The 26,104-nt window shown below is 45.3% G+C and overlaps 1 protein-coding gene across 12 annotated transcripts in view; it reads left to right on the top strand.

The window, feature by feature from the left end:
- The window catches only part of SPECC1 (sperm antigen with calponin homology and coiled-coil domains 1), a 287,227-nt gene that overhangs the window by 223,269 nt on the left and 37,854 nt on the right, over positions 1 to 26,104 (top strand). For all 12 annotated transcript variants that reach the window (XM_058704631.1, XM_058704632.1, XM_058704625.1 and 9 more), the window contains one exon: positions 4,045 to 4,147. In XM_058704631.1, the coding sequence (XP_058560614.1) occupies positions 4,045 to 4,147 (103 nt within the window). The remainder of the gene's footprint in view (positions 1 to 4,044; positions 4,148 to 26,104) is intronic.

The raw sequence follows: 26,104 nt of genomic DNA, 5'->3' as shown, positions 1-26,104 counted from the left end.
TAGGTGGTTAGGGTATCACCACCGGAAAGGCAGGTTGGAGTCACACTGTGAATGATCTTCATTGCCAAGGCTAGAGGTCTGTACTCATTTCGGTAAAGCGGTGGGGAACCACTAGGTTTGTGGCCTCTTGTTTCTGTTGTTTCTGATTGCGAGTAGCGGTTCAGTAAACAGTGGCATGTCGGAAGGACCGGAGGGGCATTTTGAAGTCAGTGTCGAAAGAGCCCGTTAGTGGTGATGGGGGGGGTGGGGGGGTGGGGGGTGGAGGGGGGACAGAGACTGCGGGGGTGGTCACCACAAGCCTGTCTTTGCTCATACCTCTGCCACTTCCTCCCTGCTCTGTGCCCCTGCTCACCCAGGCCACGGCAAACCTCCCCGCCCTCTAGCCGCTCGCTGCTTCCCCACGTAGAGTCATCCTCTAGAACACCGAGCGCGTCCCGTGCAGACCTTGTCAGAAACCTCCCGTGACTCGTCATGCACTCTTCCACCCTCGCTCCTTATTCTGGTTCTCTGCAGCTTAGTCTCACCCTGCTCACGTGCTAGCGTGTCCCTGCCCTCCACTCCGTCAGAGCCTGTTTTACTCTCAGCCTTTGCCGCTAACACATGCATTGCTGACTGCTCGCGAGGCTCTGGCCTGAATTGTCTTCCTTCTGTCCCTTTCACACTCCCCTAAGTCCTTCTCCTTCAAAGCCAAGCAAACTACCCTGGTAGCGTCGATGCCCCCTTTCTCTGCCTTTGGTGTCTTAACCTCATTTGGGTATTTAATCCACTGTGGTGTGGTGTGTGTGCCTTTGTCCCCATTGAAGGCTGCACTGTGTTTATTTTTTTAATGTTTATTTTTGAGAGAGAGAGAGAGAGAGACAGAGTGTAAGCTGGGGAGGAACAGAGAGAGAGAGGCAGAATCCGAAGCAGGCTCCAGGCTCTGAGCTGTCAGCACAGAGCCCGATGCGGGGCTCAAACTCACGAACCGTGAGATCATGACCTGAGCCGAAGTCGGATTCCCCACCGACTGAGCCACCCAGGTGCTCGTACGTTGCACTTTAGTAGATGGTGAATACCTCGTCTCACACTTTGATGTCTCTCCCAGCCCCCTGTGTTGTGTTACACACACAACATGTCAGTCAGTCAGTGCTTAGGAGTATGTAGATAGATGAGTACACAAAACAGGGCACTTTAGTAGTAATGGCTTTTTAGCAAACATCATAACTACAGCATTATGTGTGTTACAATAGGATTTTATAAAAGTCTGAATAAGTTCAGCTCTTGTCATACCTTTGGGTGTGGCCTATATTTGCACCCAAATAGATGAAGTCATATCTTTTCAGAGGTTTAACTTAAAGCCCCAGATATTACACATTAGTCTTGTTTCTGCACAGGAGATTTAAATGATCAGAACTTTTTTTTTTTTTTAGCTTTTTAAAATGTTTATTTATTTCTGAGAGAGAGAGCAAGCAGGGAAGGGGCAGAGAGAGAGGGAAACACAGAATCTGAAGCAGGCTCCAGGCTCCGAGCTGTCAGCACAGAGCCTAAAGCAGGCCTCGAACTCATAGACTCGGACGCTCAACTGACTGAGCCACCCAGCCACCCCCCAAATCTTGTTTTTAAGGACCAGAATTAGTGCTATTCTGAAATTGCTCTTTTCTTTATGCCACAAATGTGTACAGAAAAGGCTATGTGTGTGTGCTGTTGATGTGACACCCTTCATCGTGAAAGATTAAATTAGTGGAAATCAATGTGTTGTTTTATTTTTGTATTCACATCACTGAGACGAATGACAGGATAGAAATTAATTTCTTTTGGAAGTTTTCATCCTATTGATATTAATTTGGAGCAGGCACCATATCTAGTTAACTTTATTTTTTCAAAGAAAATTGTCCAGTAAATGTTTTAGTTGTCCGCCTTTACAGAAACTCTTCTCCCAACCTTCATTTCGGTCTTTCCTCATTTGTCAGACCTAAAAATTCAGTTCTAAATGACAAAGTAAGACGTGGCTTTAGTAAACACAGGCCACGTCACTGTAACATCATAGGCTCTTCGCGACTCTGACCACAGAAACTCACGGATATGAGTTTACAGATAATGCCAGGTACAAGAAAAACCAGGCATCAGATGGCACCAGCAACATTTTAATGCAAGTTTATGAAGTTTTCTTACTATCTCTACCCTAATTCAGATTGCTGAGGTCTGGAATCATTACATTCCTCCTTAAAAATATTTTAAAGGGGCGCCTGGGTAGCTCAGTCGGTTAAGCGTCCGACTTCGGCTCAGGTCACGATCTCGCGGTCCGCGGGTTCGAGCCCCGCGTCGGGCTCTGGGCTGATGGCTCAGAGCCTGGAGCCCGCTTCAGATTCTGTGTTTCCCTCTCTCTCTGCCCCTCCCCCGTTCATGCTGTGTCTCTCTGTCTGAAAAGTAAATAAACGTTAAAAAAAATTTTTTTTAAATATTTTAAAGTATTTTCATCATCAGAATGATACAAAACAATAATAATAAGATATGTGTAAGGTATAAAGAACAACAGTGCACCTGGATATCAACCTTCCAGGGCAAGGAAGAGAAAATTATTATTACCGTTGAAATCTCCCGTCAGCCCCTGTGCGCTGGCCTCGCTTCCCTGCCCCGCCCCAAGATCACCACTGTCCTGACTGTTTTGTATGTCGTCCTCTGCTTCTCTTTCCAGTTTCGCCACATACGCTTGCACCCCCCAACAATATAAACAATACATTATTTAAATTCTCATTTAAAATTCTGTATAAATGGGAACATACAGTGCTTTTCTCTTTTTTTTTAAATTCAAAATTGTTCCTGCTGTGCATTCAAGTCATTGCATACATCTCAGTTCATTGGCTTTTATTGCTGTATAGTATTCCTTTGTATGACTGTACCTCTGTTCACTAATTTTCCTGATGATGTGCATCTGATTGTTTCCAATTATTTGCTAGTATAAAAAAGTGCCAAGGGGCGCCTCGGTGGCTCAGCGGGTTAAGTGTCCAACTTCAGCTCAGGTTGTGATTTCACGGTTCGTGAGTTTCGAGCCCACTGCTGAGCTCTTCGCTGTTGGCACAGAGCCTACTTTGGATCCTCTGTTCCCCTCTCTTTCTGCCCCTCCCCCACTTGTTCTCTCTCTCTCAAAAATAAACATTTAAAAAATGTCTTTTAAAGTAACGTAGGCGTCTATTAAAAATTGAGGGGTGCCTGGGTGGCACAGTTGGTTAGGTGGCTGACTTCAGCTCAGGTCATGATCTCACGGTCCATGAGTTTGAGCCCCACGTCGGGCTCTGTGCTGACGGCTCAGACCCTGGAGCCTGCTTTGGATTCTGTGTCTCCCTCTCTCTCTGTTCCTCCCCTGCTTGTGCTCTATCTCTCTCAAAAATAAATAAATGTTAAAAAAAATTTTTTTCTTTACAAAGTTAAAAAAAATAAAAATTGAGAAGAGGGTGCCTGAAGTCTTGCTCTCAGAGTGCTGTTATATTATTTAGTAAAATCACTTCCTTTGGCTAAGCAGGTGCTCAGAAATGAGTTGGTATCTCACAAACTGGGGAGTATCACTTTTGGAGTGTGTAAAGCTCCTCTTTTGAGTAGTTTCTACTGATTTTCCCCTTTTATCTCCATTCCTATCACCTCTCCATAAGCAGCCAATCTAGTGGTTTTAAATGGCCTTTCAGCCCACCTTTCATAGGTTACGTAGGTATAGGTGTAGCCTTGGAACACATAGAATAGTTTTTCTAGAGTCTTTAATTAAAACGATACTGTACTTAATAACTAAAGGACTAGATGAATGGAACAACAGATGGATTTAAAAACAACCGAAAACGAAAATCAACCTGTTTCCAGACTTCTGACAGCCAAGCAGTACAACTTAATTCTTCTTTCATATCGTGAGACATAATAAAGACGTATCATTCGTATGACTAGCATGACATAATAAAGACTCATCTCACTGGAGAGACCTAGACTTCTGCTCTATAATCTAGTCATTTGTTTCTTGCCTACTTGAGGGTCCTAAAAATTAGCCTCTTCTCTTTACCACGTGCTCTTCTTTCTAACTAGTGTGGAGAGAAGAGACCCCCTGGCTGCCTTGGCCCGGGAATATGGCGGCTCCAAGCGCAACGCTCTCTTGAAATGGTGTCAGAAGAAGACAGAAGGCTATGCGGTAAGCGACCGTGGCGACCGGCTTCCACCCGGCTCTGGGCGGCAGGCCTTTGCCAGGGTTTGTTCTGGGCACGCACGTGGCTTGGACGGGCCGGTGTGCGTGGAACTCGTGTCCTTCTCTTCTCTGGGGGAGGGGCCGCCAGGTAGTGGGGTTTGCTGTGGTGCCCAAAGAGGTGAGTGGGACTGAGAGCCAGTCTGTGCTCTACCCAACGAGCCACGTACCTCAACCCAGGTGTGCATCTCCTGTGGGGAGGGGCGCCTTTCTCTTTGCTCAGAGGAGACGCAAACTCTGCAAGCAGTGCACCCAACAGGCTGCTTCAGTCCAGACGGACCGCGTCTGCTGCACCGTCTTCCCGAAGAAGGCACCTTTTCCTGATCTATACAAACGCCCCGCTTAGAATGTCTTCAGCATTTCTTTGTCACTTGAAGAGCTGTTTGCATGTAGTTTCAAGTTTCGAACTTCACGTTTCGAGTTTATCAGGACGGTATTTGTTTTCTGGGAAGGTTACACAAGGAAGTGACACCCGACCTAAAAGTGTAAGCTTTGTTAATTGTGAAATGCCGTACGTAAAGATAAAAATACCTCGAATATAAGTGATGGTTTCATGGATGATTATGAGGTGAAAACCCACGCAGTCACCACTCACATCCAGAAATGGAGCATCGCCGGTTCCCCAAAATCTTTCTGATGACTTTCTAATCGTAGCCCCTCACCACTCCCAAAGATAACTCTTGTCCTCGGTTTTATTCCTCATAGCTTTCAACAAAAAGCAGGCATCCCTAAATGCTAGCGTAGTTTTGCCTGCACTTGAACTGTACATAAACGCAGTCAAAAACTATGATACCTGCATCTGGCTTTTCTCATACGGTATTAAGTCACTAAGGCTTACCCCAGCCGTAGTTCGTCATTCTCTTTACCCTTTGGAACCTTTTGTGTGATCGTACCGTTATTTACTTATCCGTTCTATCATTGCCGGACAGATGAGTTATTTCCAGTTCGGGGCTCTTGCAATAGTGTGGGTGTGTTCTTGTGTGTGTCTCTCGGAACACACGTGCACTCGTTCTTTCTGGGCCTACGCCCAGAAATGGGATTATTGGGCCATCGGGGATGCATATATCCAAGCACAGTTGAGAGTGCCAAACAGATTTCTAAAGCAGTTGTGCTGTTTACCTCCCGCCAGCAAATGATGAAGAGACCCGTTTTTCTGCGTTGTCCCAGTCTTTGGATCAGTGCGTGCTAGTGTCTGATTGCGGTTGGGATTTGCACTTCCCTTCCGGCCAGTGAGGCTGAGAACTTTTCCATATGCTGACTGGACATTTGGGTAGTCCATTTGGGGATGTGCCCTTCGGGTGTCTCGCCCATTTGTAAATCCGACGGTCTTTCTTTCCCTTGTTACTTTCAGGAGCTCTTTATATGTTCTGGATACCCGTCCTTTGTCAGATAGATGTATTGCAAATATCTCCTCCCCGGGTGGCTTGAATTTTCACCTTTTTGTTGAACAAAGTTTTTAATTTTAATTAAGTCTTGTGTGTCAGTCTTTTCCCAGTGGTCGGTGCTTTTTGCATCTTGTTGCAGAAATCTTTATTCCAAGGACATGAAAATACTCTCCAGTGTTTTCTTTTGCATATCGGATTGTGTGACCTTTCCCATTAAATAGCCATCCTCTTTAAAATTGTCATCTCCAGGGTGCCTGGGTGCCTCAGTCGGTAGAGCTTGTGACTCTTGGTCATGGGATCATGAGTTTGAGCCCCACGTTGGGTGCAGAGATGACGTAAATAATTTTTTAAAATAAAAATAAAATAGCCTTCTCCTGCCTTCTCCCCACTCAGGCCCCACCTTCGTATACCTTTACCCGACTTTGCTAAAAATTTTGAAGATGCTAGCACCACAACACTCCCTCCCCCATCTTAAGCTTTGAGGGTAGCGGGGATAAAGAAAGAAAGAAACAAGCAAGAAAACAAGGCCTTGGCCAAGAGCCAGCCCAGATGGTTAAGCAGCAGCAGGGCTGGGATTGTCTTTCTAATAGCAACAACCACGGGTCTTCAAATCAGACTCCACCCAAGGACGTAAGCGTTTTGTGTCTTTGACGTTGCCCTTTTTCCCCCATTTTCCGCCAAAAAAGCAAAAGCAAAAGATTAGTCCAATTAATGACCAGTAATGGAGACTCCCAGGGGAAAAGCTGGCTTCCCATGCATCGTTTCGTCTTTCAGCTGCTCTCTACACACTCTGCGTCGGCCCCGTCCAGGGCTTGAAACCACCCCATAAAGGAAAGCCACCCCGATGACAGCACCCTCGGCATGTCAGCCACACTGCCGGGGAAATGGAAGAGCATGAGGAGTAGGGGAGAGAAAGTGATCCCGGGAGGCTTTAGGATAGGGGGAGTAGGAATGGTAACAGAAGACCGAAGCTGACAAAAGCCAGGAACAGAGTCCTGGCCGTGGCCGAGCCGCACGCGGCCGCTGACGCTTGATGGCACTGTCATGTCCCCACCTCACAGAAATGGATGGAGGGAAGTGCTAGATGGATACAAAAAGACAATTCAGATTTCCAGAAGGAATTGGTCCTTGGGCACCTAATGCCGTTATAATTAGGTTGCAGGGAGGGATTATACGATAAGACCTTTCCCATCATAAGAATGAGAATAGTATTTCCGGCTGTGGTGATTTTTTGTTTTGTCTTGTGTACATCTTGAACTAGTTTTCAAAGCATTTTACGCTTGATGAAGCCCCAAGGTCATTCTGCCTGAAGAGTAATTTTCATTCATTGTTAAATCTCCGTAAGTTTAGAGGGAAGCATAAATCATATGTGTCTGATTTATTTACTCCTCACAAAATATCCTTTGTCTAGACCTGTTTGTCTGAGACGCCTCTTAAGCCTTCTAAAGCTTGTCTTCTCCGACTCAGGAAGCCAAAAATAAACTGTAGAAAATTCAGATGGCTCGGTTTAAAAAAAACAAAAACAAAAAAACAGTAGCCATGTGCATTTCAACTTAAAAGAACTTTCTGTTTAGCCCACCGAAGTATAGCACGGATAGATTATGTCCAAACTCTGCATATATTAATTCAGTGAATCTTCACTGAGGGGCCCTATTTGGGGCCCCATAATATTTTAGGCGCTGGGAAATCAGCAAGGAATGAAACAGAATCTCTGCCCTCATGGAGCTTCCACCCACATGAGGAGTGACAATTAAAATTTAAGAAGTATAATACCTGAGGGGCACCTGGGTGGCTCCGTTGGTTGGGCGTCTGACTTCAGTTCAGGTCATGATCTCGCAGTCAGTGAGTTCAAGCCCCGTGTCGGGCTCTGTGCTCACAGCTCAGAGCCTGTAGCCTGCGTCAGATTCTGTGTCTCCCTCTCTTCTCTGCCCCTCCCCCACTTGTGCTCTGCTTCTCTTTCTCTCTCTCTCTCTCTCTCTCTCTCTCTCCCTCTCTCTCAAAACTGAATAAATGTTAAAAAAAAAAAAAACTTAAAAAAAAAGTACAGTACCTGCTATATTGGAAGGTGTCATATACTGTGGAGAAAATTCGGGGCAGGGGAATTGGGATCCCTGGGTGTGTGGACACCAGTGACATATGAAGGTCGGGGAGGTGACATTTGAGCAGTGGCTCACCTCGCCTGAGGAAGGCAAGGACTTGTGTGTTTTCATCAGGGTGTATCTCATCCCAGGTACTAGGCTTGGAAGGTCAGAATGAGGACATCATCGCTGTAACGACCGTGTCCATTGGAACTTAAGTAACATGGCGTGACAGCAGTGAAAAGTTAGAACAGCAGCTCAGACCTGCGGCCGAGCCCCCAGGTTCAGCTTTCGGATGTCTTGAGTAGCCCCAGGACTGAGGTCAAGTGGAAAAACACAAGCATGCACTCTGTCCAAAGTGAGGCCCACCCCGAGCTTTAAGTGGCTCTCAGCAAAGAGGAGACCTTTCTAGATGATCTGCTCAACCCAGATTTCCTTGGAATTGTTTGTTTAAAGTCAGGCTTCCAGGAAGCCCCTTCAAATCGCTCTCCAACCCCAGCCAAGGATAGACCTGACACATAGAACCCTCCGTCTCTTTTTTAAAATCTGCTTTCAATTCTCTCATTTGGGTTATGACAGGGAAATTTTCATCTCTCATGTAATTACCAGAAGGGATTCCGAAGGGGCCAGAACACAAGATGGTGGGTGTGATAGGCAGAATTCTAAGAATGACCCCCAGGGATCCTCACCCTTAAATAAGCTCCTATGTACATGGGGCAAAAGGGGGGTTATCTGGGTAGACCTAACACATGAACCCTTTAAAATCCAGGAGTTTCTTCTGAAGCATCACAAGGACTCAGTGCACCGTCGGTGGGTCTGAAGTTGAAGGGGCCACATCCGGAGCTGAGAGAGGTCCCTGACTGATGGCAGTATGGAGACCGGGACTTTCTAGCACTAAAGCGTTGGAAAGCTGAGGTCCTACTGATACCCAGAAAACACCATGGGGGCCACCTTGCAGTTGTGAAATCAACCAGTTTGTGCTGGAGTGTCCTGTGTCATTTCTCTCCCTGTCCTGAAGCCCCCAGACCTCAGCTCGGCTAAGGATGGTCACTGCCATCCTTTAGTTGAGGGACCTGGCCACTCTGAAAAATGTATGGAATTCGGCCGTAAATCTGCAAAGTCCTCGTTCCTCCCAAGAAGAGTGACTAGGCACAGCCACCCCATACCTCTGAGGGTGGCACCGTGGTTGTGTTCCCAGAGCCCTGCCATACCCGGCCAATGTGGCCAACACTGGTGATTTATTTGGCTGAAGGCACAGGTAGGGGATTACCCATAGCTTCCCTACCTCTCAAACACTAGGGGCGCCTGGGTGGCTCAGTCGGTTAAGTTTCTGACTTCAGCTCAGGTCATGGTCTCACAGTTCCTGGGTTCAAGCCCCGCGTCGGGCTCTGTGCTGACAGCTCGGAGCCTGGAGCCTGCTTTGGATTCTGTGTCTCCCTCTCTCTCGGCCCCTCCCCTGCTTGTGTTCTGTCTCTCTCTCTTTTTCTCTCTCTCAAAAATAAATAAGCATTAAAAAAAAAAAGCTAGAATCCATAACTTGTAGCATGTTTTAACAGGCTGTTTTAAGGTTTTAAAGGCCTCAGATTCCGAATGTCAAATTAAAACATTAGAGTACTGTTACAGTAGCAAGAAATATGTAAAATGATATTCAAGTTCACTCCTACGGGAAATATAATTTGAAAATAGTTTGGCTGGAAACGGCCAATTATTTTTATTGCTTTGAAAGTCTCCGGTGTCGTTTTCTTTTGCTGTGTGACAAATTACCACGGACTCGGGGACTTAAAACACCTGCCTAGGAGCTCACAGTTCATAAAAGTCAGAAGTCCAGTCCCACGTCACTTGAAATCTAGGTGTCAGTTGAGCGATGTTCTCCTTGGAGGCTCTGGGGAAGAATCCACCCCTCGTGTCTTTCAGGTTGGTGACGGTACCCTGTGTTTGTAAGATTGAGGGCCCCATTTCCTTGCTGGCTCTCAGCCCAGGGTCACACCAGCAAGTGGAGGCTGCCCACATTCTTTCCACGTTGCCGCCCCAGTGGCCATCCCGTCCCACTCCTGTTCCCACTTTGTATCTCTGACTTCTGTCTCCAGCGGGGAAAATTCTACTGTAAATAAACCTCAGGTGGGGCGCCCGGGGGGCTTAGTTGGCTGAACATCCGACATTGGCTCAGGTCACGATCTCACAGTTCGTGAGTCCGAGCCCCGCGTCGGGCTTGCTGCTGCCAGTGCAGAGCCTGCTTCAGATCTTCTGTTCCCCTCTCTCTCTGTCCCTCCTCCGCTCATATTCTCACTCTCAAAAATAAATAAAACATTTAAAAAAATGTTTTAGTAAAACCTCAGGTGATGAGGTTAGGCCCACTCAGAGAATCTCCCTGTTTTAGGGCCAGTTCGATAGCAAGCTTAATTACATCTGTCAAATCCTTTTGCTCCATGACATAGCGTGATCACAGGAGAAACTCCAGGGAGTAGAGATCTTAAGGGTGTCTTAGAATTTTGCTGCCCAGTCCTGGTTTCAATGCTGACTGCACATTAAATCACGGAGGAGCTTTTATGAAATATCTGTGCCGGGGCCTGACCCTAGATCTCCAGAATGACAGTCTCACGAGCAGGGGCCCGGGCCTCGGGTGGTTCTGAGGCACAGGCTGCCTCGAGAGCCTCGGATCGAAAAGTCACATGTCTGCCTATGAAAAAACCCTTTACGGTTCTGGATCTCAACTTGCCAAAAGCCTGTGCGTTGTAAAAAAAAATTAGAAACATGGGGGCGCCTGGGTGACTCGGTCTGGTAAGCATTCACTCTTGATTTCAGCTCACGTCATGTTCTTGTGGTTTGTGGGATCGAGCCCCACGTTGGGCTCTGTGCTAATTAATAGTGCAGAGACTGCTTGGGATTCTCTTTCTCCCCCTGGCCCTCTCCCGCTCACACTTTGCGTGCGTGCACTGTCTCTCTCTCTCTCAAAATAAATAAATAGACATTAAAAAAAAAAAAAAAACAACAGGGACACGGTGGATGTGAACAGCAAGAACATAACGCCAATGGCTTGAAGAAGAAAAGATGTCACTGGTTTACCATCTAGGAACAGTAAGTAATCTGACCCTAAGGAAGAAACTTTGGAATTCTGTTACCTCCTGACGCCAGCCACTCTGCTCTCAGTTTTCTGTTTCTGTGAATTACTGTAGATTTAGCTATTAGCTCACCACGTTGTGGGTCAGAAGTCCTGGTGAGCCCAGCTGGGTTCGCTGCTTTGGACATCACAGTGGCAGCTGGGCTCCTCCTTGGAGGCCCTGGGACAGAACCGGCCTTCCCAAGCCGATTGAGTTGACCTAGGGTGTTGGCAGAACGCATCCTTTTAAATTTGCCCCGGGACCTTGGCTGAATCGCCAGTGTTGGCCACACTGGCCAGGGCATGGCAGGGCCCTGCGAACACAGCCAGGGCGCCACTTGCAGACATGGGGGTGGCTGTGCCTAGTCACGCTTCTTGGGAGGGACGAGGACTTCGCAGAGATTTACAGCTGAATTCCACACACGTATCAAGAGTGCGTCACAGGCCAGGTCCCTCAGTGAAGGGATGGCAGTGACCATCCTTAGCCGAGCTGAGGTCTTAGGGCTTCAGGACAGAGAGAGAAATGACAAAGGACGCTCCAGCACCCAGCTGGTTGACTTCAGGGCGTCCCCCCTCACGGTGTTCTCTGGGTATTGGTAGGGCCTCAGCGCTCCAACCGCCTTAGTGCTAGAAAGTCCCAGCTGGCCCACAGACACCATGGACAACAGCTTTCATAGTTAGATTTGGACTTGCTAGGGGCCCTGCTGTTTCAAACCCTACAAGGATAGACCTAATGATTCCAGAGCTTTCTGACAAACCAGATGAATCTACCCCACAAATAGGTAAAGAGGGAGAGAGAGAGAGAGAACAATGGGTTATTTATCTCAAGTCTCTTGAATTCATTTACTGCTTCAGTGAACATCCATTTTCTGATAACATATTCTATAGGTTGGTAAGTAAATGCTATTTCCTGTAAACTCTTTCATAAGCTTTGTTGCCAGAGTATGCTTCATAGTTAAAGGCTTGATTCCAGAGAGATTAAACCAGAAACTTCTGATGAATAGTTGAATAACCCCGGGAGCTCCTCACTCCTCAGGAAACTGAAGAAAATAACTTTTCTGACAGTAACAGAAACTCCATGGGTTGAAACTCAAATAAGACCTTTGCCCTTTCCAGACTAGTGTTTTTCTTCACAATGCGTCTGTAGTCACTGGTGTATAAATATCTTTGGACCACCTCTTCCTTATCTTTACTAAGACCATTTAAGTAACATAATTTAATAAGAAAATTAAGTTGTCGACAAGACTGTTTTTTCCCTGGGGCGCCTGGGTGGCTCAGTCGGTTAAGTGCTCGACTTTTGATTTCGGCTCAGGTCATGATCTCACAGTTCATGAGTTCAAGCCCCACCATGGCCTCCGTGCTGACAGTGCTGAGCCTGCTTGAGATGCTCTCTCTCTCAAAATAAATAAACTTTATTAAAAAAAAAAAAAAAAAAAAGGAAGAGTGTTTTTTCCCCAAATCATCCCATTACATAACATTGTGATTCACATTCTATCTTTTAATTCTAACCAAGAATGAGCAAAGTTTGAGGGGCTTCTCATGTCACTTCACAAGCACTGAGGCCAGGGGGTGAGACACAGAGCACCACCTGGGACCTGGTTGTGGCTGCAGGGGCAGGGGTAGTTAAGCCCTGGATACTGCTGTCACCTCAGGAGTCATGTGGCATCGGGCTGAGGCCAGCAGCTCAGGGGGAGGGAGGGGGCTCCCAGCAGTTTTGATTTGAGGCAGTTTCTAGGAGAGCATTGTGGGGACACTTCCAGCTATGACCTGAGACAGCCAGGTCAGTATCGATCAAGGGATGATCAGACTAGTTTTAGTCCAAGGTTGGGAGGCGTGGGGGTCACCAAACTCACTGATTCCTGTATGCATATTCTCAGCAACTGTATACCAAGCACCTGCTGGCTACTGCGTTCAGCGGCCAGGTCTAGACAGACAGCAAAGCGGGACCGACAGCGAAGAGAAGGGCCAGGGCTGGAGGGCACAAGGGTGGTGTGGAGCGGGACAGTGCGGGGTGACTGGGGGCACTCCAGATTCAGAAGGCCTGTCTGAGGAGGGGAGCGTACCTTCAGGCCAGAATGACAGGAAGAGCCAGCCCTGTGGAGACGACGTTGAAGGAATCCCAGGCAGGGGGAACAGTTAGCACAGGGGTGGGGGCAGAAGGCAGGCCCGTGCGAGGCTGGGTATGGTGGTGGGCAAGGTACAGCGTGGGTCGGGGCCAGCCTGGAGAGCGGGTCACGGGTTCATTTCAAACGGAAGTGGGGCCCTGGACGGGGACGGGAGTTTAGGCCCAAAAAGAGGTGATGGTAGCTTGGCCTTTGCCGTGCCCCGGGGGGCAGTGGTTACACCTCAAGTCATACACACCTTTGCCCTGGGTGTTCCCTTGCATTCCTCCCTGGTCCCCGAGGGAATTACAGTTGATGATCTCGTCTTCCCAGAGTTTTGAATACCTTCTCCGTATCACAGGCTCTGACAGCCTTCAATGCTGCAGGTCCTTGAGCTCAATATCATGAACTCCCTGTAAGTTAGTTAATCAATCAATCAATCAATCAATCACTAACAGGCATAATAGTTACAAATAGCCAAAAATTATCTTAAATTTTTTTTAATTAAAAAAAAATTTTTTTAATTCATTTTTGAGAGACACACAGAGTGCAAGTGGGGAGGGGTAGAGAGAGAGGGAAACACAGAATCTGAAGCACGCTCCAGGCTCTGAGCTGTCAGCACAGAGCCCGATGTGGGGCTCGAACTCATGAACCACGAGCTCATGACCTGAGCCAAAGTCAGATGCTCAACCGACTGAGCCACCCAGGCACCCCTATCTTAAAAATGTTTTAAAGTAAGCGTTGTTCAGTCTCACTTACAATCAAAGAAATACAAATTAAAGGAGATGCCATTTCTTGGCTTATCATATTGGAAGACTTTTTTTTTTTTAATTTTTTTTTTTTTTATTTTTACATTTATTTATTTTTGAGAAACAGAGTGAGACAAAGCGTGAGAGGGGGAGGGGCAGAGAACGGACCCACAGAATCTGAAGCAGGCTCCAGGCTCTGAGCAAGCGGTCAGCACAGAGCCTGATGCGGGGCTCGAACCCACAGACTGTGAGATCATGACCTGAGCCGAAGTCGGATGCTCAACCGACTGAGCCACCCAGGTGCCCCTGGAAGACTTTTTTTAAGTGATAAGCTCTACCACTGGTGGGAGGGTAGGTGAATGGTGCCTTTTGGGAGGAAAATGTAGCAATGTGTATCAGGAATCTCAAAATCAGTATGCCCTTTAACACAGAAATTATGTTTCTAGGTATTTCTTGCAAGGAAGTGATTGTGGGTGCCTGTGAAAATATAATTTAAAACAAGGCTATTATAGTTTTATTTATTTAAAATCATTATAAAGGATGCCTGGGTGGCTCAGTTAGTTAAGCGTCCAACTCTGGATTTCGGCTCAGGTCGTGATCTCATGGTTTGTGAGTTCAAGCCCCGTGTTGGGCTCTGCACTGACAGTGTAGAGCCTGCTTGGGATTCTGTCCCTCTCCCTCTCTCTCTGTTCCTCCCCCACTTGTGCTCTCTCTCTCTTATAATATATAAATAAACTTAAAAAAAAATAATTTTGAAACAACTGGAGGTGATACAAATTTCTGACGAGATGAATCAATTAAATAGATTATAGTATGTGTGTACAATGGAATATTATAAATCCTTTAAAATCATGCTTTGGGCAATATATTTAAAGGCACTGGAAAAAATATGCATGCTACATTAAGTAAAAAATCAGATTCTAAAAGTCTGTCTGGTATGATTCCAATTCTATCAAAAGAAATTTATACAAATGTTATATAAATGTTAACACTGAGTATCTCTGGCTAAATACTAAAATTTATTCATGCTTTCCCGTAGTGTTTCGTTTTCTACAATGAGCATGTAAATTTTTAACAAAAATTTATTTTTAAGATTGTATCTTTTTAAAGAAAGAAGCCAGATGCAAAAAAAAAAAAAAAAAAAAAAAAACACCCCCTCATATGATTCTGTGTATATGAAATGTCCAGAGTAGGCAAATTCATAGAGTCAGAAAGCAGATTAGTGGTTGCCAGGGTTGCAGGGATGGGAATCGGGAGTGACTAGGCACAGGCTTCCTTTTGGGACGGGTGAAAATGTTCCAGAATTAGATAGTAGTGGTTCTTACACAACCTCGTGAATATACTAAAAGCTACTGAATTGGACATTTTCAAAAAGGTAACTTTATGGTATGCGAATTATATCTCAATAAAGCTATTATTTATTTTTTTATTAAAAAAAATTTTTTTTAATGTTTATTTATTTTTGAGACAGAGAGAGACAGAGCATGAACGGGGGAGGGTCAGAGAGAGAGGGAGACACAGAACCGGCAGCAGGCTCCAGGCTCTGAGCCATCAGCCCAGAGCCCGACGCGGGGCTTGAACTCACGGACCGCGAGATCGTGACCTGAGCTGAAGTCGGACGCCCAACCGACTGCGCCACCCAGGCGCCCCTATTATTTATTTTTTAAGTGGCAATAAGAAAAGCTTAAGTGGGGCATCAGGGAGATGATTGGTAAGGAATAGGTAAGCGTACATAGGAAACTGGAATTTAAATTTTAGATCTGATCAAATATAACTTTAAAAAACCTACCCGTGGCGGGCGCCTGGGTGGCTCGGTCGGTTGAGCATCCGACTTTGGCTCAAGTCATGAGCTCGCAGTTCATGAGTTCGAGCCCCATGTTGGGCTCTGTGCTGACAGCTCAGAACTTGGAGCCTACTTTGGATTCTGTGTCTCCCTCTCTCTCTGCCCCTCCCCTGTTCATGCTGTCTCTCCATCTCTCTCAAAGATAAACATTCAAACAAACAAACAAACAAAAAACTACCGTGGGTGCCTGGGTGGCTCAGTCGGTTAAGCGTCCGACTTCGGCTCAGGTCATGATCTCATGGTTCATGAGTTTGAGCCCCTCGTGGGGCTCTGTGCTGACAGCTCAGAGCCTGGAACCTGCTTCCAATTCTGTGTCTCCTCTCTCTGCCCCTCCCCTACTCATGCTCTGTCTCTCTCTCCTTCAAAAATAAATAAACATTGAAAAAATATATTTAAAAAAACATATCCAAGTACTACCTTGTATATTAAAAATTAAAATAAAACAATACAGTAAAACACAGGGATGCAAGGTATTCATACTCTAGTTTTTATATGGGAGGTGGGACTCAGATATTCACTTTATTGTTATGATTCATAAACCCAATATATTCTTTGTATCAAACGTATATAATTTGGGGGTGAAAGTCTGAGGGAAAAGGCCATACGGTTTTATTATATTTATTATATTATATTTATTATTTATATATAATTAAACCAGATCCTTTCTGAGAAAAAATTTTAAGTGGAAGAACACCTGAGGAATTACAGTGTTAAAAAATGAGCTGAGCTGAGAGGGGCCTGTAGGGTAGGGTTGGTTCCATTCACATCTCTCCCGTGTCATTTCAAAACCATGTGACAGTTAGCAAGTCAATGAAGAAAACAAAACACTGCACATCTTTTTTTTTTTTTTTTAAGTTTATTTTATTTTGAGAGAGAGAGGGGAAGGGACAGAGAGAGAGAGAGAGAGAGAGAGAGAGAGAATCCCAAGCAGGCTCTGTCTGCACTGTCAGCACAGAGCCTGACGTGGGCTCAAACCCATGAACCATGCTTAGGCTTCTCTCTCTCTCTTCTCTCTCTGCCCCCCACCAAACAAATAAATTAATTTTTAAAAAGTAAAGTGAACATTTTGTATCATCAGAGCTTTTGCCATTTGAGGTAGTAATAATGTAGGTCTGATCCTGTAATACCAGATTTAAGCTTCAAACTCAGATTGGTGTGATGTCAACAACGACCGAGGGGCCAAATCTAGCCCACCACATGTTGGGGTTTTTTTTTTTTTTTTTTTTTTTTTAACGTTTATTTATTTTTGAGACAGAGAGAGACAGAGCATGAACGGGGGAGGGTCAGAGAGAGAGGGAGACACAGAATCGGAAACAGGCTCCAGGCTCTGAGCCATCAGCACAGAGCCCGACGCGGGGCTTGAACTCACGAACCGGGAGATCATGACCTGAGCCGAAGTCGGACGCTTAACCGACTGAGCCACCCAGGCGCCCCACCACCACATGTTTTTATAAGTAAAGTTTTATTGGAACACAGTCACAGCCATTCATTTACATATTGCCCATAACCACTTTTGTGCTAAACTGCAGAGTTGAGTAGTTACAGTAGAGCCCTTTTGGCTGTATGACATAGTAATCAAAATTATTTACTATCTGGCCCTTTACAGAAGTTGGCTAACCCCTTCCTTAGCGACAGAGGTACACAAGTATCTTCTGTTATTGAACACGTGTTTGGTTCTTGCATTTCAGATGGCAAGAAGCAAGTGTTAGATAACGAGAGACTTACTTGAGAACTTAATCTGAATCTGTGCAGTTTCCAAATTTGTATCACGAGAGTTCAGCTAGTGAGGGATATAGCTGTGGGATCGTGAAGGCACAGATATCTTTGAACCTGTTTTTAACCCATGAGCTAGGAGCTATATGTTTTTCTCTGTTGGAGAAAAAAGCAATCTCTGTGTTGTCTCAAACAAATCTCATTTTGCATCTGGAGAGAACACCCACATTGCCGGCAACTTCTGTTTTTCTGTCTCTGAGTTCCCACAGACAAGCGCTAACATATGCTTATCCAATAGCAAGCAGCCTGTGAAATAATCAGGCCATTTGGAGCTCTGTTTGTTGTTTTCTTTTTTGAGATAGGTCTCTTGAGGGCTACATGCGCAATTCAAAGAACGTTACAATGCTTTGATTTATTTATTGTCATCAAAGTGGTTCTTTTCCTGACTTCATTATAAAGATAGATTCTCCATGGAAGACGAATGTCATTATTGGCCTCTACTCTTTTGACGGCCTTTTTTCACCCAGTGTCTCTGCTTATGCAGCTGTTTATGAGACATGGTGATTTGTGAGGACGTTTTAAAGGGCATCAGGCATTGTCTTACAACCTGAGGCAACAGTAGAATCTGTGTGAATAATGAAGATGAAAGGCTTTATTTCCCAGGTTGTGGTGGACGTACATTCAACTCCCAGCAATCCATATTTCCCGGGGTTTTATCTCATGAGCCAGCATGGCTGGAAGCTCCCCTTTCTACTCTCATTTGTGTGTGCATGCCCAGATATAGGAAATCTTAAGTAATAAAAACTGTTTTCTGAGCAAAACCCTAAAGGGTGTTGTACAGATACCGTGAGATTGTTTGCACAGCAGATGGGGAGGGACTTGTTCCACCTTCACTGACAGGGATAACAGAGAAGCAGCCGTGATCACTGCTGACTGGTCCAAGGGAGGGCACCCAACCTAACCTAGGCCAGTCAGCCTGTCCCCAGGAGTTTGGAATAGAACTAAGAGGAAGATTACTCTACGAACTCCATGTCGTCGGCCGCCATGTTTTTACCTCTGTGCAGAGAAGAGCCAACGTAACAGGCCTGCCGTGGCTGTGCCTGCAAAGGCTGCTTACGAGGTCGGCCCTTAATTTGCGTCTGGTAACTTGGATTTTGGGAGACTTCTCACCGTTCCCACAACTGATAAGAGAGGCTCAGAAACCACTGTGGTTTCTGCCCAGCACCTGCCTTCCTGCGGGGAGTCTGGAGTTGTTGTTGTGTGCTAGGCAGAGGGCGCCCATGTGACCAGCCCCCAGTGAAAACCCTGAGTCTCCAGTGAGCCTCCGTGGTGGACAGCACCTCCTGTGTGTTGTCACAAGTCATTGCTGGGGGAGTTAAGCATGTCCTGTGACTCCACCGGAAGAGGACTCTTGAAAGCTGGCACCTCGTTTCCTCCAGACTTCGCCTCACGTGGCTTTTACCTTTGCTGATTTCGCTTTGTATCCTTCTGTGGCCATAAATCCATGCATGGTAGTAAATCTGTGAATGGCCTGGGAATGTGGCTACATCCTGATTGCTCTGAGTCCCCCTGCCAGTCACTGAACCTGACCCGGAGGTGGTCTTGGAGACCCCGCCCACAGCCACACTGACCAGGAAAGAGGTGGAGGAGAATTTAATAAATGCGTGGGGAGAATGCCAGGTAGTAGAACAGAGATGTGGCACCTTCCAGGCTCCTGATTCCAGGTGCCTGTCAAGGCTCAGTGGCATCCTTTCAGATATCCTTAGTTTCTGTGAAACCTTAAAATCCTTAGAACAGATTTCCGCTTTTCTTAAATTAGTTCCGGTTGGACGTTGTTGCTTAAGGATCAAAAGGATTATACCTGATCATACAAAGGATCGTACAAAAGAATCCTAACTGATCTCTTTTACTTGGGTATTTTCTGAATATTTGCACTAAGCATTTATTCCTTTTATTATTAGAAATAAATGGTGTTATTTGGTTTATTCCTTACATGTATCTTTTCAATTAAAAAAAAGAATGCTAATTCTTGGGGGGGGGGAATTAAATGTTATATTGTGTATAAATAGTGACGTAATTCCTACCCTGTTGTTCAACTCTGCTCTTTTAAAAGTATCATTTTTAACAACAGGTTGATATTTTTCTTCAACTCGAGGTTTCTCAGCCTTGGTACTTTTGATATTTTAGGCCAGATAATTCTTTGTTGTGGGGGCTGTCCTGTGCATTGTAGGATTTTAGCTGTATCCTTGGTCTCTACCCACTAGATGCCATTGTACTCTCCCGGCTGAGACAATCAAAAAGGTCACCAGATATTGACAAATGTCCCCCACCAGGGGAGGGAGGGGAAAGATCGTCTCTGGTTGAGAACCACTGCCTTGAATATACAAATACATGTATTGAAACTTTATAAAAAGTAGAATCATACGTTGATATGTGATGAGTGCTTCCAGTTTATGTGTTGTGGTCATCCTTCTGTTAGCACATATACAGCTATTTTGTTATTTGTAGCACCTGCATGGATTTTCTTTATATGCATAAGCAATACTTTATCTAGTGTCCTGTTGATAGGCCTTAAAGTTCCTTGCCACATTATCGATCTGAATTTCCACCTGAATCCATTCCAGGTGCTTTATTTGTTTTTCGATTTTTTAATGTTTATTTATTTTTGAGAGAGAGACAGTATGAGCAGGGAAGGAGCAGAGAGAGAAGGAGACACAGAATCCGAAGCAGGCTCCAGGCTCTGAGCTGTCAGCACAGAGCCCGAAGCGGGGCTTCGAACTCCCCAACTGTGAGATCGTGACCTGGGCCGAAGTCAGATGCTTAACCGACTGAGCCACCCAGGTGCCCCACTCCAGCTATTTTAAACAGAAAAATGTATTCGGTAAGGGTAGACAGCTCACAGAAGTCTTAGGAGTTTGAAAGAAACGTACGCTAGGCTGGAATTCTAGGGATAACTCCCGAAGTCTCCATGTCAGATCTGGCCTGCTAAGGAGACTGCATTCATCATCAGGAAGGTGTAGAATCAGGAATCTGTTCCCTGACTTATTCACTCCAGAATCAAGCCACCTCTCCTATAGTCTGGGAAAGTGAACTGGGTGCCCCGACCTCGCCTCCTTCCCCATGTGACTCACTTACAGGTCCATTTCGTGCAAGCGCCTGGGATTGTCAGAACCTAAATCACGTCCGGAACACTGGCTGCAGGAGTGTCTTGGAAATAACACTTTTCAGGGGCACCTGGGTGGCTCAGTTGGTTAAGCGTCCAACTTCAGCTCAGGTCATGATCTCACAGTTCATGAGTTCGAGCCCCACATCTGGCTCTGTGCTGACAGCTCGGAGCCTGGAGCCTGCTTCGGATTCTGTGTCTCCCTCTCTTTCTGCCCCTCCCCACTCATGCTCTGTCTGTCTGTCTGAAAAATAAATAAAACATTAAAAGGAAGAAAGGAAGAAAGAAAAAGAAAGAGAGAGAAAGGCACTTTTCAGCTTTCTGGCTCCTACACAGGGTTTAGAAGATTGTCGATCAAAGCAGTCCATAATGTCTGTCCTGTCACCCATCCTTAGAAATAGTACCACGAGGACATCAGTGAAAACGGGGAGGTAAGGAAATCCAAGACTCCCTCCCTCTACAAATGCAATAAATCAGGTGGCAAAAAAACCCCGTCAGAACCAGCCTTTTCATAACCCTGGGATGTAGTCAAAAACTTGTAACAGCCAAGGGATCGCCTAATGAAAGGGGGGAAAAAAAAACTACAGAGACTCTGTAAGAGAGCTCTGTGCCCTTTTAACTTCCTGTTACCACCCTCTGCCTCGTGGCTCCGCAGTAGCCTTGCAGATGGTGGCCAGCGTCTTCCCGTCTTCCAGGAACTGACAGTGGTGTTTGGCCCTGTCTGATGGTTCCCTAAAGGATCAGCTCCAGGGTTTGCCTTTGTTTTGCCTGCACAGGAACTTCCCCCGGGCAGAGGTGGCTTCCCAGGCAGCATTTTCCAAGAGCATTTAAAAGATCAGGTATTAGCTGCTGCCTCCTAAGTAACCGGGAGCGGTTGGGACCAGTGAAGACAGACGGAAAAGCCTGAGAAGAGAGTAGGGGAAGGGAGGTACGTGGGGGAAGAGGGCAGTGAAAAGTACTCACGCATTCCCCAGAATCTAGAAGGACCCAGAAAAGACCCGACGAGTCCCAAAGCTCCGACCCCAGGCTCCACGCAAACAGGAAGGGAAGGCAAAGGCAGAGTTGTGAGCCTCTGAAAGAGTGTCCGTCACCGAGCCAGGCTGCAAAGGCTGCGAGAGGTTTTCTCCCAGGCCAGGAATGAAATCTGTCGCATCGTTAGCCAGTCACTAAACTAGCAAAGCAGAGACTTCGGTGGCCACCCTTGACAAAGAACCCAGACTTTCCAAAATTAGTTCAGAAGAGTCACCAAACAAACACCAGCGCAGACTAACAGTAAACCCTGTGGAGGGAAGGGAAACTGGCTTCTAGAGTCGTCCCATTGGAATACCCAAAATGCCAGTTTTCAACAAAGAAGTTACAGGTATGCCGAGAAACAAAGTTTTGGCCCACTCATAAGGGAAAAAAAAAGTGGGAACTGTCCCTGAGGAGGCCCAGACACTGGACCTCCCGGATGAAGACTTAAAACGAACGGTCTTAAATGTGCTCAGGATGCTCACGGGGGACCACGGTCAAGAACTACAGGAAGTCAGAAACAGGATCTATGAACAAAGTGATCCATGAACTCCAGAAGCTTGTAGAACTTCTGGTTGTCCTCAGCTTTCAAACATTTTAGGGTGATATGCCTCGATGTGGGTCTTTCTTTTTTTCCACCATGCTGAGTACTCCTTGTACCCTTTCAGTAAGATAATTCATGTTCTTATTCTCCTGAATTATTTTTTGTGGTAATTTTCTTCCTTTTCTGCTTTCTTCTCCTGGTATTCCTCCTAGCCTGGTCTCCTAGTTATCATATCTCTTTTCACCTTTCTTCCAGCTCTTTGTTTCACAGGTTACTGGGGGACTTCTTAATATAATGTCCTAAAATCTCTCAAATGTTTCATTTGTGCATTGTATTTTTTTTGCATCATTTCAACTGTTAAAACCTTTAACTGTGTAAAATACACATAAGATTTACCATCTTAATTAACCATTTTTTAGAAAATGTTTACTCATTTTTGAGAGAGAGAGAGGGAGGGGCAGAGAGAGGGGGATCGAGGATCCAAACCGGGCTCTACACTGACAGAGGTGAACCCCGGGCTCAAACTCACGAACCCCGAGATCATGATCTGAGCTGAAGTCGGATGCTTAACTGACCGAGCCACCCAGGCGCCCCTCAGAGCTCTTTATACATTAAAATATTAACCTTTATCTGTCACAGGGAACTCCAGATCATCGTTTTTAAACATTTAAATCTTTTTTCTTTTGAAGCTTGTGTTTGTTTTACTAGGTAGCACTGTAACTTTTTTTCTAAGTGGATGGCCATTTGGCTTAGCATCTTTTTTATTTTTTTATTTAAATTCAAGTTAGTTAACATACAGTGTAGTCTTGCCTTCAGGAATAGATCCCTGTGATTCATCTCTTACGTATGACACCCTGTGCTCATCCCGAAAAGTGCCCGAAAAGTGCCCTTCTGAATTCGCTCACCCAATTAACCCCTCCCCATTTAACCCACATCCCCTCCAGCAGCCCTCAGTTTGTTCTCTGTATTTAAGTGTCTCTCATAGTTTGCCTCCCTCTCTGTTTTTATCTTATTTTTCCTTCTCTCCCCTTATGTTCATCTGTTGAATTTCTCAAATTCCACATATGAGTGAAATTATATGGTATCTGTCTTTCTCTGACTTCTTTAGCTTAGCATAATACCCTCCAGTTCCATCCACATTGTTGCAAATTCTTTTATTTTTTTAAATTTTTTTAATGTTTATTTATCGTTGAGAGAGAGAGCGTGCGAGCAGGGGAAGGTCAGAGAAAGAGGGAGACACAGAATCTGAAGCAGGCTCCAGGCTCTGAGCTGTCAGCACAGAGCCCGACTCAGGGCTCCAACTCACGAAAGGTAAGATTATGACCTGAGCCAAAGTTGGATGCTTAACCGACTAAGCCACCAAGGCACCCCCCCCCCTTTTTTTTTAAATTTTTTAAAATTAAGATGTTGGATATTCTTGTCTTATTTTCCATTCACAGTAGTATTGCACCTTTAAATATATTTTTGCATTGTTACCTAATAAATACTCTCTCAGCTAAAAGAAGCTTAGTTCTGTTGTGAGTTTCCTGAGTTTTTTTTTTTTTTTTTTACTTAGTTTTTTTAACATTTATTCATTTTTAAGAGTGAGGGAGACAGAGCATGAGTGGAGGAGGGGCAGAGAGAATGGGAGAATCAGAAGTAGGCTCCAGGCTCTGAGCTGTCAGCACAGAGCCCGATGGGGGCCAATGGGGACTTGAACTCATGGGTCGTGAGATCATGACCTGAGCTGAAGTTGGATGCCTAACCGACTGAGCCACCCACGTGCCCCAGAGATTTTTTTTTTTTTAATCCAGAAATAGGTAAGAGTTGTATCAAATCCCTTTTTGGCATTTGTTGAGCAATACATAAGGTGTTTTCTCTTTTAATCCACTTATATAATTAACATAAATATTATATTATGTAACAGATTTCCTAGTGGCGGAAACATTCCTATATTCCTGGGGCCAAAATTCCAACTTAGTTGTGGAATGTGGTGTATAATATGGCATATATGGGATAAATTGCTGCTTAATTATGGTCACTCATATTTTTTATATTCTGTTACTGATAAAGGGACTTTTGGCTTGTTGTTGCCTGGCTTAACTATAAATGAAGTTTTATGTTAATCAGATCTGGTTTTTTGTTAAGATGTCAGTGAGCACTAAAACCGTGTACATGGCCAAAAAATGCAGTGGGTATTTTTCTGCCTTCTCCAGTAGGGTTGGTGACAATTTTCAGCCAGAAGGAACTGGAATATACTCTGGAGTATAGGACAGATCCACACAAGACTCTGACATTCCTTCTGACAAATGAGAACCCAGGGTGTTCTGAAATTTTGTTGGGTCCAAGTTGGGGAAACCTCTCGTTTAGAAGTTGCAAGTCTAGGGGCGCTTGGGTGGCTCAGTCAGTTCAGTGTCCCGACTTCAGCTCAGGTCATCATCTCTAGGCTCGTGGGTTTGAGCTCCGCATCATCTGAGAGCCTGGACCTGGTGGGATTGTGTGTCTCCCTCTCTCTCTCTGCTTCTCCCCCACTTGCACTCTTTCTCAAAAACCAAATAAACATTAAAAGAAAATTTTTAAAAAGAAGTTGCAAGTCTCATGTTCCCCAAAAGTGGAGGCCTAGGTTTTTCCCTGGGACTGAATGCTCTTTCCCTTTTCGTCGCACCAATAAATGTAGTCTCCCTACTTGATCTGAGGGGGACCTTATAAATGGGCTGGAGCTGTGGGCACTGGAGAGTATCCTTCACTGTCCAGCACTGATTTGTTGAATTCTAAATGAGCTGTGCTCTTACTCCGATTATAAGAAGTCAAAATCTTTGACTTCTAAGAGCTCTTACATTAGATACTTGGATACCAGACTAAGGGTTCATCACTCTTGTATCTTTTTTTTTTTTTTTTTTTTTTACTCTTGTATCTTCTTAATCTGTTTATCTTTTATTTCAGTTAAACCTTCTGACCTAAAGGTTTTCAGTTTATGGTAATCATATACTGTTCCCGTTTCTGCTCAGTTTTTATTTGCCTGGCGTCTTGTAATTCCTTTGTTGTCGATCTTTCTTATCCACGTGCTTTAAGTGTATTTCTTAGTGTAGCTTTATACGTAATTTGAAAATTCCTCTAATAGAGACATTTAGCCCATTCTCCTTTTCTTGTGGCTTACTAGTATGTATTTATTCTTATTCTTGTTACCTTACGTTTTCAGTATACTTTTCCTACTGGATTTCTTTCTCCCGATTTCCAGTCACCTAGCCACGTGTGTCCTAAGGTGTGCAGGTCGAAAAGGTGGAAAAAGGCCTGAGAATCTGAGTAGCTTATTCTGGTAATCATGTGAAAATTAAAGCTAAGGGGCGCTTGGGTGGCTCAGTTGGGTGAGTGTCTGACTTGGGCTCAAGTCATGATCTCACAGTTCATGAGTTCAAGCCCCACGTCGGGCTCTGTGCTGACAGCTCGGAGCCTGGAGCCTGCTTCCGATTCTGTGTCTCCCTCTCTCTCTCTGCCCCTCCCCCCGCCCATGCTCTGTCTGTCTCTCTCTGTCAAAAATAAACAAACATTAAAAAAATTTTTTTTTAGAAAGCTGGGGTAAGGAGAGAGCCCACCTGACAGTGTCAGATTTCCTGTCACATAAGCACCAGTTTGGGCCGTGAGGCTTCTGCAAGATGGGCAGAGCCCCCTCTCCCACAGCACTGGGGTTCCCTGGGACGCAATGATGGCCACAGCACAGCCAAGCAGAACCACCAAACAGGGATTTGAAGGAATACCTGGGAACTTTTCACTCACACTGGGCTCGTTACCTAGCAATTCGCTAAGTAGAACAGGATAGTTCTGAAAATACTCTTTAATTACAGGGGGAAGATTCACTGTTGTCCAATGGAATCCACTTAGCTGCTTTTATTGGTGTTTGTGGGAAGATGGGCAGTGAGCAATCTGTCCCCTCTGTTCTTTTGTCATTCCTGTCATCCTTGACCTCTTTTTGGGGTAAAATACGCATCACAGGAAATTTGCCATTTTAACCATTTTTAAGTGGCCGTGGCGCGTTGGACATTGTCATGCAGCCATTGTCACCGTCCATCCACAGAACTTGTTCATCTTCCCCAGCTGAATCCCTGCACAATTAAATACGAATTCCCCGCCCCCCAGCCCCTGGTAAGCTCTGTTCTACTTTCTGTCTCCGTGCGTTTGCCCACGAGCGGTACCTCACAGGCGCGCAGTCATCCAGCCTCTGTTCTTCTGGGTCTGAAATTAATA

Source organism: Neofelis nebulosa, chromosome 16 (genome assembly GCF_028018385.1).
Source record: "Neofelis nebulosa isolate mNeoNeb1 chromosome 16, mNeoNeb1.pri, whole genome shotgun sequence".
NCBI classification, from domain to species: Eukaryota; Metazoa; Chordata; class Mammalia; order Carnivora; family Felidae; genus Neofelis; species Neofelis nebulosa.
The sequence above is the reverse complement of the archived record's forward strand: the minus strand, read 5'-3'. Positions and strand labels throughout refer to the sequence as shown.